Consider the following 20,172-nt stretch of genomic DNA (forward strand, 5'->3'; position numbering starts at 1 on the left):
TGCTTAACAGGCCCAGGGCCAGTGCTCTGAATAAAATGTATGTGGTCAAATGGCACAATGTTAAAATTCCTATTAGCAATGACATACCCCGTAAGTCCCTAGTGGATAGCAGGGCATGGGGGATTCAAACTACCTGTATGTCCCTACTGTATAATAGGGCAGGGAAGTTTAGAGGCACAGTAGATTTCCTGCACTGGCATGTGCACTGCTGTGTGCCTGCTGTCATTTTCAAAGGCAGCCCTGCCTTGCAGACTGTCTTTAAAATGTAAAATGTAGGCAAATTCTACTTTGGAATTAAATTTACTTACAAATAACAATCTACCTTATTGTAAATATAAATTCACCCCCAAGGTCTCCCCTAGACACACCCAGGGGTAGGGTGCCGGTGCCATGTAACTATAAGCAGGGACATTATAAAATATGTTGTATATGTCCTGGTGAGGGAAAAACTGCACCTTTCATTCTCTCCCATTGTAGAAAGTTGGCTCCATAGGCTATAATGGGAATATTTTTCATAAGCCTAAATATTGCTAGGAAAAAAGATAAAATGACAAGAAAGGACTCAAATGAATGGTAATGATAAATGCAACAATTTGCAATTGTTGAATTTATCATAACTTATACAGAAAATAAGTTGTGAGACGAATTCCAGCCTGCTAGTGGTATTTCCTGATTATTCAGCCCTAACATGATTAACCAGGCTACTTTGATGAGGTGATAAGAATCTTGCACTGAGCAGAGGTTATCTGATAGGGGAGGTAGGCAGATGGTGAAGCCAGGCCAGGAAGATGGGCTGGATGAATCAAGCTAAGGCTTCAAAAGGATGCCAGTCAGAAAGGAATGCAGCCAAGCCTGTCCTCTCACCCCAGTACCCCCCAGATTGATGGTGGGCTTAGAAAAGGATTTTGCAGATATCCAGAGGGGAAGTTAATGGAAATGAGCTACACCAGGGGGTTGGTTTAGCCAGATCTTACTCCTCTGGAGGAAAATCATCCATCTTGGAATGTTAAAGTGCAGTGCTTTACGGAAAGGAAGATGGCAAGCTTTGGAGGAAGTTGTCATAAATCTGGGTGGCACCCTGCAGCTCACTAGACAAGGATGCCCACTGACTGTCCCCCAAGATGATTGAATAAAAGTGGCTGATCTGCATTAAAATTCAGATCTGCTGCCTGAAACCACAAGAAGAAGAAGAACTGCCCAGCTGAAACCCTCATTTGCAACCCAGATGTTTGCACACTTAAGGAATGTGTCTTTTGCACACTGTAGCCACAGCCCAAAGCGCTTTGCTTTGCTTCAAAACAGACTCAGGAGTGGACTCCTTGAAGCAACAGGCTAAAATAGCTTCCCTGCAGCAACTTTCACAAAAGTCCCCAGCCTGGAGTAGGTCCAGTTGACTTGCAAGAATTTGGCCAGGTGCATTGTGGGAATTGCAGGAGCAACTCAGAGATTATGGAACATTGGATTGGGGTTGTGGATCGCTTTCCTGCATCAAGAAACACTTCTGGAAGTAAGTGTAAAAGTGTTGCATTGCAGACGGCTGGAACTCTTGACTGTGTCCTGGTCCAGTGCAGCCTTCCCTTTGAGCACTATTTGCTTCACAGCGCTAGTTTTACTTGTAATCTTTGAAATTCATATCTCTGGTTCCCTATATTGGATTTTGGGCATTTTTTGTCATTTTAAAGGTAAGAATGTCTATTATTGTTATAAATTGGTGTGGGATTTTTATTGTGTGTTGTGTCTTACTTCTTTACTGTATTTGTGCATTTAAATGCTTTACATACCTGTCTTCTGAGTTAAGCCTGACTGCTCGCTGCCAAGGTACGAGGGATTGAGCCAGAGGCTACTTTGTGGGACCTTGACTGAGCCCAACCCTGTGTTGGGGGTGTATTGCTAGTAGTAGGTGTGCACTTACCCCTACCAATACTCAGCCTCTAGCAACCATCAGAACATGAACATTTTGGTGAGGTTATTACAAACATTTGCAAGTTATTCACCCAAAAATCATATCAGGCCTTTATTATCACGCTTGATAAATTCCAAACATCTAAGGGATTAAAGGGAAGCTAAGGAGAGAGACAAGAAATTGTTGCATAATGTTTGGTCATAGGAGGTATTGTTTATTCATCTCACTATGTACCTAGTGCTTTTAGCACTCTCCAATCTACGGATTATAATTAGACAACATGGATACACTGTATTGCTACACACTTAATGGCATGTGAAGGGTTGTGGACTCAATCCATTGTAGTGCTATGACTAAAGCCCATGTTTCCTTTTGGATCCAATGTGATGGGAAAGGGTATCAGACTTTTGTTCTGTCACTTTCCCCCTACTTTTGACCACCATGGTTAAAACTCACTGCAAGTAGTTTTAAACAAGAGATAAAGTTTTATTTTAAAGTGTTCCACCACATGCCATCTTCCTAAATATGGGAACTTAAATCCACATTCAATTATATTGCTGCAAGACTACAGGAAAACATGAGGCCAGTTCCTGGGTGTCAATCCATGTCTAGTGACAGCAGTTGGGTCGCTCCACCGCCTATGGCTTACTGGAAAGCAGGGACTCCTTTCTGGAAAGTACTGGACTGTTCTTCTAAGAATACTTTGTTCTTTAGACATGTGACCAATCAAGCTCAATATAGTAAGGGTCTCTTTTAAGCCTGCTGTCATATTCATTGGTGTGTTCTACAAAACAAAGGCTGAAGCAAAACACCTGCAGCAATAGAACTCATGGATCAACTGAACATCAGCAGCAAAGGAACATTAGCTGCAAATAAACCGAGGCAGCAATGGAACATTGGGAGCAGAGTAACACTTGCACCAGTCATGGTCAGGAGAACAAGGACACACCAATCGCAATGGAAAAAAGTACCAGTACACTCAGACAGCAATGGAATACTGGCCGCACTAGAACACCAGAAGTGGAACACAGACAACAATAAACACTTATCAATTTGGTGCATATTTCCATTGAAGTGGCATAACGCAGCACAGCAGGCAAAGAGAAGAACTGCTATCTTCAAAGAGCGAGTAGCCCCTCAGTGCCAAAGTGGACAGGGTCTACAAACCAAATAATAAATCCAATCTCTCCTCCGTGCACTCATATATGTATAAAGGTTCTCTATTTGACAGTATGTTATTCCTCAATTTGAGGTATACTGATTAACAGTTATATGTGTGCTGTATATTACACACAACACCTCTGTTGTTTTTTTAGAAAAAATATATATATTCTTTTATTGTATGCAATTTTTACAATTGATAACATATCTTGATATTTGCTCAACTTTTAAAAACATTGCATATTACATTTTTGTTCTCACTCAAACCTATATCGAAAAATAACTTTTATCCATTAATTAATTTCATATTTCATCAACATTTGTCAATCTGTTCATTTAAGAACACTTGCACACACATAAAAACACAAATGATACAAAAGCTTATAAACATAAACACAGAATGCAGCACACATGCAAAGAGGAAATGACAAGGGAGACTAAAAATATGTTTTCTTGTAACACCAGCCTCAGGCAGGCGCACCATTTCGTGGCAAACCCATGTCTACATCTCTTTGTAAATATGGGTTTGAGTCAAAGACCATGAGTGGATGCACTGGAACATCCTCAAGCCACTGATGGAATGCCTGCCTAAAACAAAATAACACAAGGCAGTCAACGCGCTTCATGCAAACTGATGATTGCGTGGCTTAGTAGATACCAAGAAGGATTTTGTATCGGGCTAAGTAAAAAAGGTGACTCAACCCAGATGCAAAATCTTCATAAATCTGGGCCTGAATTCTGAGAAACAAGGAGCACAGGCAGTAATGGAACTAGTCAGAAATGGATCACAGGCAGAACTGGATCGCTAGCAGCAGAGTTAACCCGGAAGCACAACAAGATGGCCCCAGCATGCAGCTACTTCGAAGTTGCTTATAATTTTTGTCTGTAAAAGTGGTGCAATGTGAGAATTTCAAACCAAAATCGATCATGGATACTGAAACCGTCATGAATGCAGTTTACTTAAAGAACATATGTATCTGGCATTTCCTTTAACTATGACCTCTGCACAGCCTTGCATACCAATTATGATCTTGACTAAATCATGATTCATTCATTCAACTGTCAATCTGTGTTTCCATCTAATACATACATCCATTCATATTTTGTGCATCATATGCAAAAGTGGCAGAATTCATATAGCTACCGTCTGAGAAAGTCTACAAATTAACAGCTAGATCTTAAACGAGCATCTACTTTTCTTTGAGAAAAAAACAATATTGCACATTACCTCTATAACGTCTTCTGTTTCTTCCAAATCAGAAAATAGATCAATGTCTATGAAAAGAAATGTTATTAAAACATCATATGTTTCCTTGTTTACCATAAAAAATTGTAAATCACAAATTTCTCAATTCCTTAAAAAATCTCAATAAAGCACCATCATTTGTCATTTCACAGCCCTGAGCAAACACTCAGTTTGATTTTGAATATCTCCGCCCATTTGTGCGGGATCCATCTGAATGGAAAGTGTTTATATACTGGGAGGGAGATGCTGGGGTGTTATGACAGATGCACTGGACTGCAGCTTCTTGTGAAATTTCAGACAGAGGGGTTGGTTGAATGTTGTACATAACACTGTCCATTCACCATTGCAAGAATCTCATGGGAAACCAGGTGATGTGCCTCGTGCTGCCCATTTTTTTCAAATATCTCTTTATTAGAATTTTTGAGAAAATGAAATTACTGCCTTGAGCGTGGCAGGGCAACAGTGATCTGGTACATATAATAATCAACAGTACCTAAGCATTTAGGTACAATATTCGAGTACATGTGTGATGACCAGATGGTCTATTAGCCAAAGAATAGCATATGTATACCAGTGCATCGTTAATGAAGCGTTCATCCCCAGTCAACTAAACAAAGGGGGAAGAGAAAACCCCAGAAGCACACTATATAGAGAGGGGCAATTAGGCTATTTAGTATAGGAGATAATGGGGGTTATTCCAACTTTGGAGGAAGTGGTAATCCGTCCCAAAAGTGACGGTAAAGTGACGGATATACCACCAGCCGTATTACGAGTCCATTATATCCTATGGAACTCGTAATACGGCTGGTGGTAAATCCGTCACATTTGGGACGGATTACCACCTCCTCCAAAGTTGGAATAACCCCAATATTCCTTAAATACCTTGTGTCCCCAATGTAGGGCCAGAACGGGGTAGAGGTAGGAGGGGTGAAGGAGGGTGGCTGAGACTCGTTCAAGAAAGTGGTTGACTGTTGAAGATATGAAGGGCTTTGAGTCTTGGTGGTGTGAAGCATGTGTATTCTAACCGAGAGGTATTGTATAAGTGGTTGGCAGATGAGTCTACATTTCCCTTCTGAGTGGGTCAATCTGTGCAAAAGCATGTTCCATAGTTAGGACTTGCCAAAGTCGGGTTGTAGGGGGGGAGGTGGGTTGTTTCCAATATAATGCAATAAATTGTTTCGCCACTCCCTACATTTGGGAGATGAGGCACCATTCCGCATGGGTCATTGCTTGTAGGGAGAGGGGTAGGACACCTAGCATGGCTATTATAAAGGAGTCTGGCAGTGGATAGCCTATTGTTCCCTTTATATGGCTGAGGATTTCCTTCTAGAAGGTGGTTATGCCTGGGCATGACCACCAGATATGTATAAAGTCCCCCAGGGCTGAGGAGCAGCGGCAGCATTGGGGGAGGTCAAGATGAGTATTGTATGTAGCTGTGTTAGGGTAAGGTACCAGCGTGTCATGACTTTGTAAGCTGTCTCCCTTTGAGGTATGCTTTTAAGGAGTTTGGGGATCTCCCGCCACAGGCACTGCCATGTTTTCTGGGTAGTTCGTCGTTCATGTCTGAATGCCATTGGGCTTGATATGAGTGTAGATGGCTAGTAGTAGAGTGTTAGAGGACTTAGTATGTGTATGATATGAGGCCCCGGGATCCGTTTTAGGCCCAAATCAGGGCCCCAAAGGCTGTCACTCTGTGTGTAGCCCCCTGTGTATATCTGGGCAAAGGGCCCAGTAGCAAAGTTGATAATATTGGAGTCCAGCAGAGTCAGGGAGTTTGAACTCTTGGCTGCATTGCTCAAAGGTTTTGAAGGTCTCACCCTCGAATAAATTGTGACGAGTGCAACAGTCTCCTTCGTGCCTGTGGCTGTATGAGTTGGGTTGCAGAGCCGGATGAATGTTCGGATTGCGCGCTAGAGGTGCATTGGGAGAGGGAAAGGTGGTAAGACTCCGTCTTACTGCAATTTTGTCCTACAAGTCTAAGACCATTTTCACTGGAGTGACCAGGTGGGTACTCCTAGGTCTCGAATGTTTGGGGAGCAATGCTAGGTCCCAGAGTGGACGACAGACCAGGGCTCAGTCCATATGCAGCCAGTGTTCGTTACTTTCATGTACTACCCACTCTGAGAGGAAATGGAGGTGTGCTGCCCAGTAATATTCAAGAAGATTGGGGCATCCCATTCCTCCCAGGTCACAAGGGAATATCAGTATGGCATGGGAGAAGCACCCCTCCTCCCCATATAAAGGAATGGGTGTCTCGCTGGAGGTGCAGGATTTTATCCTGAGGTATAGGAGGTGGGAGGCATTGAAAGAGATATACTGTCTTTGGCAGGAGGGACATCTTAACTGCATTGAGGCGCCCCAGCCAGGATACTTGAAGGGGCTTCCAGCAACGCAGGTCTTCCAAAGGAGATTTCTGCCAGAGCGACTATTTGGTGCCTGACCAAGTCAAGATTGTGGGGGTAAGGCATTGGCGAAGGTGCTGGATATATCCGTTGGCCCACTGGAATGGGGTGAGTGATTGAATTGATTATAAGTCTGCCAGGAAGATAGTTAGGTTTAGGGCCTGAGACTTGGCCAACTTAATCTTAAAGTCTGAGAATGCGTCAAAGGTTTGTGTAGTGTGCGGACTAATGGTGGTAGAGGTCTGTTTGACTGTGTGAGTACCGATAGGAGGTCATTGGCAAATAGGGAAATCTTGTGGGGGTGCCCACCAAACAGAAGTCCTACTATGTCCTCCATCTGCCGTATAGTGGCTGGCAACGGCTCCACCGCTAGGGCGAAAAGGAGGAGTGAGAGGGGGCACTCCGATTCTTGCGGTAGGGGAAATGTAAGGGGCTATAATCCTATTGATCATCTTAGGAGCCAGACCTATTTTTTAGAGCACAGCCTGTCAGAAGAGACAACTAACCCTGAGAAATGTCTTTTCTGCTTTGAGCAAGAGAAGGCAAGTAGGGATGGCGTGTTGATGTGCTTTCTCCACTAGGTGGGCCATGTGACGAATATTATCTGCTCCCTACCTATTGTGGATGAAACCGAAATTATCTGGATCTATAAGGCTGGAGAGTTCTAATTTGTTAGCTAAGAGTTTCGTGTAAAGTTTGGAGTTCGTGTTCAAGAGCAGTATGGGGCGGTTTGAGGTGCAGAGAGTTGGGTCCTTACCCAGTTTTGGTATTAGAGAGATCTCCGCCGCTGACATAGTTGGAGTTATCCCCAGTGTGGGGGTGAAAGTGTTGCAGAGTGCCAACAGGTGGTCCTGCAATTGTAGGAGGAATTTATGGGAAAAATCTACTGTTAGGCTATCTGGTCCCAGCATCTTGCCTACGGGAAGGCCTTTCATGGCTTTCCGGAGTTCCTCTGAGCTGACGTGGCTTCTAGCAGGGCTGCGTGGGCAGAGTCCAATAGGTCCCACTGGCAGCCCATCAAATATTGTGTGATAGCCTCTGGGGAGGCCTCCTTGCTGGTGTATAAGGTTTGATAATAGTCGTGGCAGTCTTGTTATTTTGCCAAGTCTGAAGTAGCCCATTTACCCAGCTCTGTTTGTAAACCCGGGATGTGGGCTTGTGCACTTTGTTGCCTTAATTTATGTGCTAGGAGGGCCCCTTACTTGTTGCCCCCTTTGTAGTATCATTGTTTAAGTGACAGGAGGGTGTACTCTGCCTTGTTGTGCGGATGGAGAGGAGTTAACCCAGCAGAAGGGTTATTTGTCGTTTAATGCGTCTGGAGGGATTGGCATGATCCTGACGTTCCAGGTCTTTGATGTCATTCTCTACCAGACTAGCCTCTCTCCTCCACGCGATAGAAATAGAAGTGATTTCACCCCGATGGTGGCCTTGAATCCATCCCTAAGAGTATGTGCAGAGATGTCTGGGTGAAAATTCAGATCAAAGTAGTTATCTATGGCATGCTGGCCCTTTTTGTGCCTACTATACTTATCTAGGTGTGTAGAATGAGCTGCTGACTTGGGTGCCATAACATCAGAAGTTCTTCAGGTAGACCTATCATGAGTTCCAATACTGGATACCTTGTGTCCCCGGCATTTGTTGTACACCTGCATAGCGGGGCAAAATTGCAAACCATTTTTGGACAGTAAGGGCATGAGGGAGTGTTCCATGATGAAGTTTGGGTCAATTACCTAACCAGTTGTGCAGATTAGGAGCAGGTTGCCACAGCCAGCAAGGAAGCTTTGTGTGGAGGATTTAGAACAATTTAGTAGTGTCCGGCATCTGCCCCTATGTTGGCCTCAGTGGTCCCTAAATGCAGCAGGAACAAGACTGATCTGCCACAGAGGGATGCTGATGCTCTCCTCATTTTCTTTTAGAATATGGAAACCAACAGTGGTGTAGCGAAACTTGAGGTGGCCCCCTTGCACCATACATAGAGGGCCCAGACTCACTCAGGAGCTCTCATGCCAGAATACTGTACTGAGTCAGCCGCCTCAGAGCTTAGGCCCCAGCCGTACCACAGGGGCTGCGAGGGCCTTTGTTAGGCCACTGGCACCAATGCACTTGCATAACTTCCTGTAGTTTAAAAAATAATAATGCAGAGATGCAGGTCTCGGACTATGCAACATTATACTCCCTTAGTAATAGCAGTACTCTTGGATGGCTGAACTTGCAATTCAAATCCTTTAGAATGTCAGATTCTCACTCTTCAAAAAAGTTGAGACATTGAGAATCATCTTAGATGCATTGCTATATGGCACACCAGCTTAATGGGATCTGGAAGACACATAGACTATAGCTTCTTTTGATATCAAGGAATAAAGGAACAAGGGCAGTTTTGCTAAACCAACTGCTGGTACCAGATTGCAATTTTCTGAACTCTGTTTACATTAAGGACTACAAAATTAGTTTACAGGTAAAATCGCAACTTGCAGTCCAGAACTGTGCCATAAAGTTTCAAACATGGCAGCATCTCCTCCTGGATGGTCCTTTGAGAGTATTGCATTGTATTACACAATGTATACAGGGCTTACTACAAAAAAACAAAGTATGACATTCAGTACAGGTCTCCTAGTTTTTTGCAGTCTTGTGTGGTCAGTCAAAAAATATTGTACTCAAATATATGGAAAGTTCTGTGGTACATGGCTTCCCCTATTAGAATATCAGATGCCCCACCCACTGAGGAGGCATGCTTCATCATTGGGACCTGCTCCTTATCAGGTGGGGGTGCAATTCCTGACATGGATCTTTATGGAGCTGTTTATGGAGATCCTTTATCCCAAAGTTAAAACAAACCAAGTTGGCTACTTGAACTCCCACATCCCGAAATTTCTTTTTGTGTTTTGAGGGATAGCGATGGAAGATTGGGCACAAAAGGATAGAAAAGGCAGTCAAAATTACCTATGGAATTACATAACAAAGGTATTCATTAGTAAATGACTTCCATGGTAAGATTAAAAAATAAGGAACGATTCACTGGACCTAATCATCTATATAATCCAATTAGGTCACCATGTTGATTGTCTCCAAGGCCCAAAAGTGTCTGTCGCGTTCATCAGGACTAGTTTGAAAATGCCTTAATCCAGTCATTTGTGACTGAGAATTATTGAGTGGTGAAGAGCCTCATGTGTTGATGTGAACATACAAGAAGAAGAAGAACTCACTTGAGCATCCGTTCGTAATTGAACCCTCTATCAAAATTGATTTAAAGCTTAATGGTGGAAGCTGACCTGGCAATTTCCAATCATGGACTATTTCTCTGGTGGGATAAGCTGGCGGTAGCTACTGGTTGTGACCCTGCACGTCCAATGTAGGCCTGATTTGCCCATAGTGGCAGAAGGAACATGATTACACCACCACAAAGGGACGCTGAGGCTGCCTCTTAATTTCTTTTGAAATATGTCAACAATGTACTTGTGTAACTTCCTGTAATTTAAAAAATAATTATTTAGAGATTCAGGTTGCAGACTATAGTCACAGCAGTATTCTAGAAGCACTGAACCTAGAATTCAAATAATTCTGAAAGCCGGATTCTCACTCTTCAAAAAGTAAAGAGAGTGTGAATCACATTATATGCATTGATGTTTGCAGCACAAGCTTTATAGAATCTGGAAGCTTTATAGACTATAGCCTGTTTTGGTATAAAGGAATAAGAACAGTTTGGCTAGACCACCTGCTGGCACCAGATTGGAATTTTATAAACGTGGTTTTCATTACTGCCTACAAAATTGGTTAACTGGTAAAATCAGAACTCCGAATAGTTATTTTTTTAAATCCCAACTTGTGTCTCAGAATTATGCCAAACATTTCCAAACAGGGCCACATCTCACTCTAGTTGCCTCTTTGTATTGTATTATTGTATTGTACTGTATTGTATTGTATTGCATAATTTATATAGTGGTTACCTACCTTATGTGGGGCGCTGAAACACTTTGTCTACATGGGTTGCACAGTACATCATGTATGGTATTTGTTTCAAATTATGTTGTCTACGTTATGATTCTATTTGGGAACTGTTTCCATGTGGTGCATGATGACCATCAAGGTGTAGTAATCATGCTATGGGACACAGAGTGTAGCAATGTGGTGGATGATGATGTGTGAGAGTCAGATGCATAGCATTATAGTTTCAGTAAGCTGCTAGCTTTGAACAGCTCTCTTTATAGTATTTTCATATTCTGTCTGCTGGCCTGGTTACAACATGGGGTTGTCCAATCTGAGCTTTTGTGTATAGTTGTGGTCCTGAGATGGCATGGTTGGAGGGTGAGAGAAGTGGAGAGCTCTTTAGAGATTGGCATTTTTATTATCATCCCACATAAGAGTGTCTTTGTGAGATAAACACCTCATAAGCACCTGCACAGCAGAAGTTAAAATGTCATTCAAAGAAAGGAAAGTGAGAAAGACTGAGTTATTTTTTATTTCTTCCTGAATGGGTTAACACAAGGTACCTTTGTTATACAAGTAATTAACAAGAAAAACTGGTTTAAAATTATTCTGCTTGAGTTTTCTTTTCAGGTATATCACTAAAATATTGTTTCCTCTTCCTTTTGTTTCCTCCAATTTTGTGTGTGTTGGTTACGGATGAAGGGTTTCAAAGTATGTTTCAGGTATGATCTAATTATTTGATACATTGTAGAGGATCTGGAATATTAAAATCATATTTGATCTTTTGTCAGTGTTTAATTTTTATTTTATTGGCTGGTAAAATGGCTGGCTCATAAGAACGTGGGGCAATATGTGCACATTTACCAACAGATACAGAATGGGTAAAACCATTTGATACATCAACACGCTTTTCTAATGAATCACTATTTATAGCAGGTCAACTGCCAAATACCCCAGGTTTTCAACATTCAGTGCAGGGTATAGTGACAGGTATTTGTGCAAAGGGTGCTGTCACCATGCATTGGGAGAGAGGTGACAAAATGACACAAGACCTTCCCCATACTAACAGGATTAATTCCTTAAAGGTGTTCTATTGTTATGCGTGATACCTTCAGGTAAACATAGGGTTTTACCCAACTGCACTTTACTGCTGGGGTTTTTAAGCCCATAACACCAACATTTCATATCCCAGAACACTCTTATATTTTTAATCCATTAATAGTCCCGTAAACCAGAGTCCTGTCAGACTCAGTGCGAGAGTAATGAGATATGAAAAAGGGTAATGAGATGTGGGTGAGAGTGCAATATACAGACAGTCTGGGCCTAAAACAATCTAACAGAAGGGAACTTGACACACTGACAAGGGGAAGGAGCTACACACCATGAACTGCTTCTTCTTTAAATTAAATGTGTGCTTTATAACAATCACTACTGATTTTAAAAGGTTTGGAAACACTGAGATCCATAAAACATTAACACTGCAAATTGGAGAGTCTGCTTATATAGCTGAGCACCAAGGATCTGGAACAGCATTCCCCAGCACATACAGCTTGCACAATCACTGCTGCATTAGAGTGTCCCATCAGTCCTAATGAGGACCACCTACATAATAAAAGGGCTCCCTGACTCCCTTTTATGGCCATACCATCATTTAAATGTATAGCCTTCAGCAGCTTTCTAGTTATGCTCACATTACACAAATACATTGTGTATATTAAATAAAAAATGTGCTTGAATGATCATGCCCATAAATGTTATATTGCATAGTTTAAAAATGTGTGGCTTGCATGTTAGAATACATGATCGGGCAAACACATGCTTCAGTAATCTGCATGTAGCATTTGGTTCCTTGAAGTGAGTTCCATTGATTTGGCATGACAACAATTGTTTTACAGTCCTTACATAAAGAAGTGAACTTTAAGCATGGTATAAAAGAGGATAATTTATCATTTATTGTTTTTTTCTTACTTGATTTGAAAAAGATTAGAAACAGATTGTAGTTGTTCTACATGTATCAAGTTCACATTTATAACTTTTCATGTGGTTTGACCTTTGCAAGACCCTGAGACAGAACAGGGTATTCAAGAGGACAGAACATACCACAAAGGTGACCATCAAACAAACAGCCAGCAGAAATTTAAAGTGAGCATCTAAAGGGCATGTTGAAATTGTGCTCCTGAATGGTGGCTAGCAATAAATGTAAGAAGAGTATTTAGATTCTACACCAAGTCCGCCACTCATATTTGGGCTAAAATGAGGTCAATCAGTGACATTAATCCATTGAGAGGATTTGGGGCAGGCATTTTGATTCATTGTTTGCGATTACTGAGATAATTCCAAAATGTAGGATCTATTGGTATGTTATTGATTTGGCGATCAATTGACATGTTGTAAGAGCTGTAGCATGAAAGATCAGTGGTCCCTATATAAAAAAGATAAAGAGCCCAATGTATGATGTACGACCACTGCAGGTTGTGACTCGCATTTTGCATTTTTTTTACAAGTCACTATTAGGAAGGGACACCCTTGGAGTGCTCCTTTATAATTTTGAGTCGCAATCCCTATTTTGTGGGACTATAACAGGATACCGACTCTCAAAATAGGGATGGTACATTGTACAACACCATTTTACGGGTGCTAACAGTGAAATTCGCCTTTTGCGACCCCAAAATTACTCTGTACACAAGGCTCAAAGTGCTAAACAACATATGCAAAACAATGTTTTCAATATATAATCATCCATTCACCAATAAACTTCCAAAACCAGGTTTTTCAGGGTGCTGTGGACAAAATGATGTGAATAGAGTGAGTACACTGATTATGTCACAATTGCTTTTGTACAGACACAGCCCATAGCATATGCAATAAATGAATGCGAGCTAGCTCTATATATTGTCAATGGCGTTCTGACTATCATCAGGATAGATACAACATAGGCCTGAGTAACTGCAACACTATAAATAGATATAGAAACATACATAAAGAAAACAAAATAGCAAATAAAAAACTGGACAAAATACAACATGGTCCTCCATTTTTTATTCCCACTGATACATGATATCAATGATACATTCAAAAGTTATAGTAGACATTTAGTAGGTGTATCTGAGAGATAAGAATGGAGCTTCAAGTTGGGCCAAGTTACAGGCTATATGCCACAGTCAATATGAACAAACGTATGATGCATGTAAGTTAAACCAACTGTACTGACAGGGATGGCATGCCGAGAAGCATTTGAGAGGGGAAGTAGAAACTCATTTGTATATAATTTTTGTAAACTTGCAAGATAAAGATAGATGCACAGTGCATTACAAAAAGGATAGTCAGGCCACGTTGCCTAAATGGTTTCACAGGAGGCGAGGAATAATCTAATCTGTAGAGGAAAAGGACTCTTATTAGCTAAGTACCTATTAAGGGAATTACGTGAATGAGCGGGAATTACAGAGCGAGTGCAAGGTTATCTTAATGCGGAGTTGGAGGTATCGTGAATTTGTCATCACCCGCTGGGAGAATCTCTCAACATGTCAGGCATTAAAAATAAGGGGGCAGTTCGGGAGGTAAGAGAGTGCTTCCGCTGTGACATGGAACGGCTGAGGATCACAATAACTCCATCAGCACTCTGGCTCTTGCAAAAGACAGCACACACGCTTCCAGATATAGTGGTGTTGGCATCTTCTCCTGGGATAGCGAGGGCACAGGAAGTGGAATCCACTGAAATTGGGCTTGCTGTGTTGTAATCAGTCTGCTCATTGTTGGCTGTTAGAGTGCATAAATAAAGAACAATCGAGTAACCATGAAAGAGGTGAAAATAGGACTAGCAAATTGGCAGCCCTTTTGGAAGAGAATGATCACGTTTGCAATTATAGGTGAATGAACATATATATGTACCCTTATTTGAACGATGACAACCATACTAATAGAAATTATTCCAACATCAATTACAATCGTCCCTGTGGGAGATTTAATAAACAAATTTAAGTAGTGACTTTTTCTGACATTTCAAAATATTTGGTTGATAAAAGTGATCCAGGAGACGGGACCAGCACCTCCACCATTAGACACCAATCAAGATTTTAAGGGAAGGGGCCAGCTTTGATGACCAAGATGAGTGCAAGGGAGAGGACAATGCTGGTTCAACAACACCCTGGGCGACAGGCAAACATGGCACAAATATTACAAATGGGGACAACATGCGGAATGAACACTCCAATTTCTTTTTAGAATATCACAATTCTGTAGTGCTTCCTAAAACTATTCATACTATTTCTATTTTGTAACTTGTCAACACATATTTTATCTTCCAGTGAAATATCCCTAATCAGCAAGGGTATATTGTTTGTACCAATGGAACGTATTAATTTTTTTTGGAACCTGAGATAGAGATGCTGACATTTTTTAGGAAGATCAATCTGCAAGCATTTTAGTTAGAGTAGTCACCTAATTACAGGACAGATGGGATGTGCTTATGCCCTTCCTCTTCTTTTACCCCACCAACCATTACTCTCTCTTCTGAGATCTAACCTTTGAGAAACTCTTTTTGAAAGAAATCCCTAGAATGAAACAACAATGCATGTTCATTCCTTATAACATTTTTCTTGAGAAAAGGAATGCCTTACAGACACCCAAAAATAATGACTTACTGATTATCAAGCCTGCAGACAAAGGTGGGAGGTTAGTTCTTCAGGACAGGAATGGCTACAAAAATGAAATAATGTGACAATTGGATAACATTGAACATTACGCCAACTTGCCTTTTGATCCCACTAAACAACTTCAAGAAACCATCCCAACAGAGGGAAGACTGAAGGTTTCTTGAGCCAAAATCAATTACTTTTTCAAACAACAAAAAATCCCCAAACAGGTGATATAGAGGCTTCCTAAAGAACACAAAGTAGGGCGATAGTCTCCGGTTGTGGGTGTATTCTTGAACCCATTGGAAGGTAAGTTGACTTCAACATAAAGTACTTTGTGCAGAATACCACTTGCCACATGCAAAATAGTATGGATTTTATCAATATAGTAGAAAACTACTCTTTTGAACAATCAGATTCCAATTTGGTAACCGGGGACATTGAATCTCTCTACCCTTATATCCCCCAGACTGATGGTATTACAGAGATCCAGAAAATATGAACTACGACACCTAAACCTCACTAGGGCCATATTTATACTTTTCTAGTGCCGCATGTGCGTCATTTTTTTATGCAAAAGCGGAGCAAACTTAGAAAATACAATAATATTTTATAAGTTTGCACACCTTTTGCATAAAAAAATGACGCAAACGTGACGCAAAAAAAGTATAAATATGGGCCTAAGTACTAACATCATTCTTTATAGAGTAACTCCAGTTGGCGCTAAGAATATATTTTCTTTTCGACAATCACTATTACCAACAGATGAAAGGACATCAATGGAAGCAACCTTGAAGTAGTGAAAATCAAATTTATGAGTTTTTCCACTACCAAGACATGTAAAATATGAAAGTACATGTCCAACTTTTTAATACACTGCACCTTGGCCTATGGCCAGTTTATAAAAAGGAAGGTTTAGGCCTGGCAAAATATCTATATTGCCAGATCGAAACGATCAGTTTTAAATTGCACACAGGCTGCAATGGCAAGCTTAAGACTTGTTTAAATAGCTACCTAAGGGGGAGGCAAAATGTGTGCTGCAGGCCTACTGGAGGCATTTAATTTACAGGGCATGAGAACATGTAGTACGACTTTACTAGGGATTTAAAAAAAATTAAATGTGCCAGTGGGTGAAATCCAATGTTGCCATGTTTTAGGGTGAGAGCACATTAGCACTGGTTAGCAGTGGTAAAGTGCGCAGATTCCTAAGGCCACAAAAATGAAGCCAGCTAAACAGAAGGATTGAAGGCAAAAAGCTGGGGAAAACACATTGAGGATGTCAAGTACAACAGGAGCAAGTAGGGAAGTTTAGTTTGGAATCTAAAGAATTGTAATCTAAAACCCTCATTCATGATAAAGTTGAATTTTAAGTCACACTTCTGAAAATGCCACTTAGAGAAAGTTTGCATTTTCTTGTTCCAACCATTTGGTGCCTGTATCTTGGGTCACATGACTAGGTGTAGCTAGCTTTTGGTCTTTGTGTAATATTACCAGACAGTAATAAAAAGGGGGACTAGGTGTTAGCAGGATGGGCCATCACTGTCAGAATGAGGGGAAGGAGCTGTCACCTACCACACTTGCACATCACAAAGGCTGTGCCTAAGCACACTCACAAAAGGTTTCAAACTACTCTTTTGTGCCCTCAGAAAAGCTAGGGCAGGGAGGCAGCAAGTTCCAGACACCTTTTTAGGGGTAGGCCTCTAGAAGCTTCTCCCACTTCAAAGTGATCACCAGGTATAAGTAGTGGACCCTAAAGTCCAACTCTTCAGATCCATTCTAGACCTGTGGACCCTGCGAGGAAGAAGGACTTCCAAGCTGTGAAGTTTGCCCTGCTTGCTGACCAAGGACTGGTTTGCTCCCCAAGCACTGCTGTTGCTGCACCAGGACTCTTTTGCTGTTGTAAGCTACCCTGCTGAATCCATGCTGCCTGTGTGGACCCAGGGCTCCAGGGAATCTCCAAGAGTCAGTCAGCTGTCTCCCTGTTCAAGCCACAAGGACCTAACAAGCTCTTTCAATGTCTATGCATTGCCACGTATCTCAATGCAGTGAGATGCAGCCCGCCATCGACCCCAGCCCAGTGTGATGCAGCTCGTCCTTTATGCCGAAGCATCTAAACGCAAGTCCTTACAAGTCATGGTGGCTTCTTCGACGCTGACGTAGCCCAATGCTGACACTGGCTCAACACAACTCATCTTGGCCGCTGTGGTAATGCATTGCAGTGCAAGCCTCTGCAAGCCCCACCGGCTTCCTCAACAACAACACAAGACCTCGCATCTCAGTTCTTCACTGACATTCATTGACTCCACTAATGTGTGATGCATCTCGACACCAGACCTCGCAATGCAGATTCTCGTTGATGGTTCCTTGACAGCCCACACATCTTAACTCAATGAGTTTGCCTCTTGACCCCCAGGACCACAAGTTACCTTTCAGCAGACTGGAATCAGTCCTGTACTTATCCTGCAACCCAAGGTCGGCCTCAACTTGTGGCTTGGACCTGGAATACCACTACCTGCTTCTTAGTGCTTGATTTTCACAAAAAATGTTACAATTCATAAATTATACTCTGATTTTCTAAATTGACTTTTCTTGTGCTGTGGTTTCACTTTTTTACCATTTGTGTGCTGGTTAAATACTTTACACACTCCCACTAAGTTAAGCTGACTGCTTTTGTGCCACACTTTCAGAGGGTGAGCACCGGTTAATTTGGGGATTGGTTTTCTTTCACTCTGACAAGAATTGTGGTTGCTGCTTGAGTAGGGTTCAACCCCACCGAAACCAGTAACCCAATTTCGTACAGGAAGAGAAACCAAGGCCATTTAAGGTGCAAAGCCATGTCAGCACCGTTGGTAGAACATTGACCACAGAATGATCATATCAAAGATGATCTCCAATGCAAGTTATCTCAGTCATAACACAATCCAACAGAGGTGGAAACATTTCATCATCACTAAAAAAAGATGGAATTAAATGAATCCTGCGACTGCACAGGTGAAACTCGGGCTCAAACAGAATGGAACATTGGACTTCTTCAACATGATATCATTACTTGCCTTCTGTGTAGTCACTAACTGAGACAAAATTCATATAACACCATATTTTTGTGAATCTCTAGTTATTTAATATATCTATATCTATCTATATATATTTGATTTACATTTACAAACATGTTTATTCTCCTATAATTAGAAACGTGTTGTTTGCATATTTAAATCTCTAATACCAACAAGATGGCAACCGAATTACTATTTTCCCCTTCTTCATTGCCCCTGTCTAATGAGTCCTCTATTTTTGCACTTCTACAGGGGACCAATGTACAGCAGCGTCTGAAAATGCACCTGCTATTAACTGAGGCAATATGCATGATAATAACATATATGTTTTTTTCTGTAAATCTCCATTTATTGAAAATATCTATGGGAATTACAATTCAAACATGTTCATTCTGCTATAATTACAAATAGGTGATCTTTCTCCTCCAAGATGGTGGACGAATTACTACTTCTATTTTCACCTCTTTGATGGCCTTTGCCATACTACTCTTTTCTTTATTTCTGCACAGGCAACCAATGAGCAGATCAGTTACAACAGAGCAAGCCTACTGCAACGATTTCCACTTCCCACACCCTTGCTATCCTGATAAAGGATGTCAACACCACTGTCCTTGGAAGTGAGTGTGCTGCCTTTTGCGAGAGACGACGGGCTGATTAAATTATTGGGATACTCAGCAGTTCCATATCACAGCCCTCACTTATCTCCCTAACAGCCCCCTTACTTTTAATGCCTGACATGCATCAGAGATTCCCCAGTCGAGGATGACAAATTCTCAATACCTCCAACTCCTCATTGAGGTAACCTTGCCTTCACTCTGTAATTTCCACTCATTCACTTCCCACAATTGGTATTTAGCTAATAAGAGTCCTTTCCTTCTACAGTCTTTGATGATTCTTCGACTCCTGTGAACCCATTTGCCTTGACTATTCCTTTTGTAATGCACTTTGTATCTAGATTTATCTTGCCTGACTACAATAATTATGATGAGTTCCTACTTATTCTCTCATATGCTTCCTAGCATGACAAACCTGCCAGTACATTTGATTTAACTTACATGCATCATGAGTTGGTTAAGGTTGATTTTGGCATTTAGGGCCATATGTACAAACCATTTTTGCAGTTGAAAACTGCTGTTCGGACCGTTTCCAAATTCTTTTACATAGGTAAAAAAACATAAATTTCGATTCAGCATGTATGAATGTTTTGCAACCGGATTACGGTTGCAAAATGTTCATATTTTACCGACTCCATGAAGGAGGTGGTAACCCATTCTCAAATGGGGAGGGGTCTCCAGGAGACCCCTTTCCCTTTAAGAATGGAAAACAAATATTTTTAAGAGCAGGCAGTGGACCCACAGGCAACTGCATACCCTTAAAAAATGAAGCTTCAAACTTTCATTTTCTTTTTTTAAATGCAGACTGTTTTCCTTTAAGAAAAATGGGCTGCATTTAAAAAATAAGATTGCTTTAGTAAAAAGCAACCAGAGACATGGTGGTCTGCTGACCCCATCAGGCCACCATTCCTGTGATGTCAGTGATTCCTAATGGGTCGCAAACTGCCACCTACCTCATTAATGTGCATGAGGTACGTCTATTGCGACCCACTAGGACTCACTAATTAAACTCAAAAGAGTTTTGTACATTAGGAACACTGATCTCCTAATTGTGATTCGGAGAGAATCGCAATTAGGGAATCGGTATTACTAATGTTAGTACATCTAGCCATTAGTCTGTAATTGTGCCCCACTTGAAGCTACAGTCTTACCTCTCAGATACACCTACTACCTCTCGGTTTGCAATCCTTACATGTGCCAATGGTTTTAAATAATCGAGGACTGTAATTATGTATGTA

At 41.4% G+C, this 20,172-nt stretch overlaps 1 protein-coding gene across 11 annotated transcripts in view; it reads right to left on the bottom strand.

Annotated features, from left to right (window-relative positions):
* The window catches only part of PTPRZ1 (protein tyrosine phosphatase receptor type Z1), a 572,466-nt gene that overhangs the window by 189,293 nt on the left and 363,001 nt on the right, over positions 1-20,172 (bottom strand). For all 11 annotated transcript variants that reach the window (XM_069229904.1, XM_069229910.1, XM_069229908.1 and 8 more), the window contains exon 11: positions 4,293-4,339. In XM_069229904.1, coding sequence (XP_069086005.1) covers positions 4,293-4,339 — 47 coding nt within the window. The remainder of the gene's footprint in view (positions 1-4,292; positions 4,340-20,172) is intronic.

Source organism: Pleurodeles waltl, chromosome 4_1, assembly GCF_031143425.1.
Source record: "Pleurodeles waltl isolate 20211129_DDA chromosome 4_1, aPleWal1.hap1.20221129, whole genome shotgun sequence".
NCBI classification, from domain to species: domain Eukaryota; kingdom Metazoa; phylum Chordata; class Amphibia; order Caudata; family Salamandridae; genus Pleurodeles; species Pleurodeles waltl.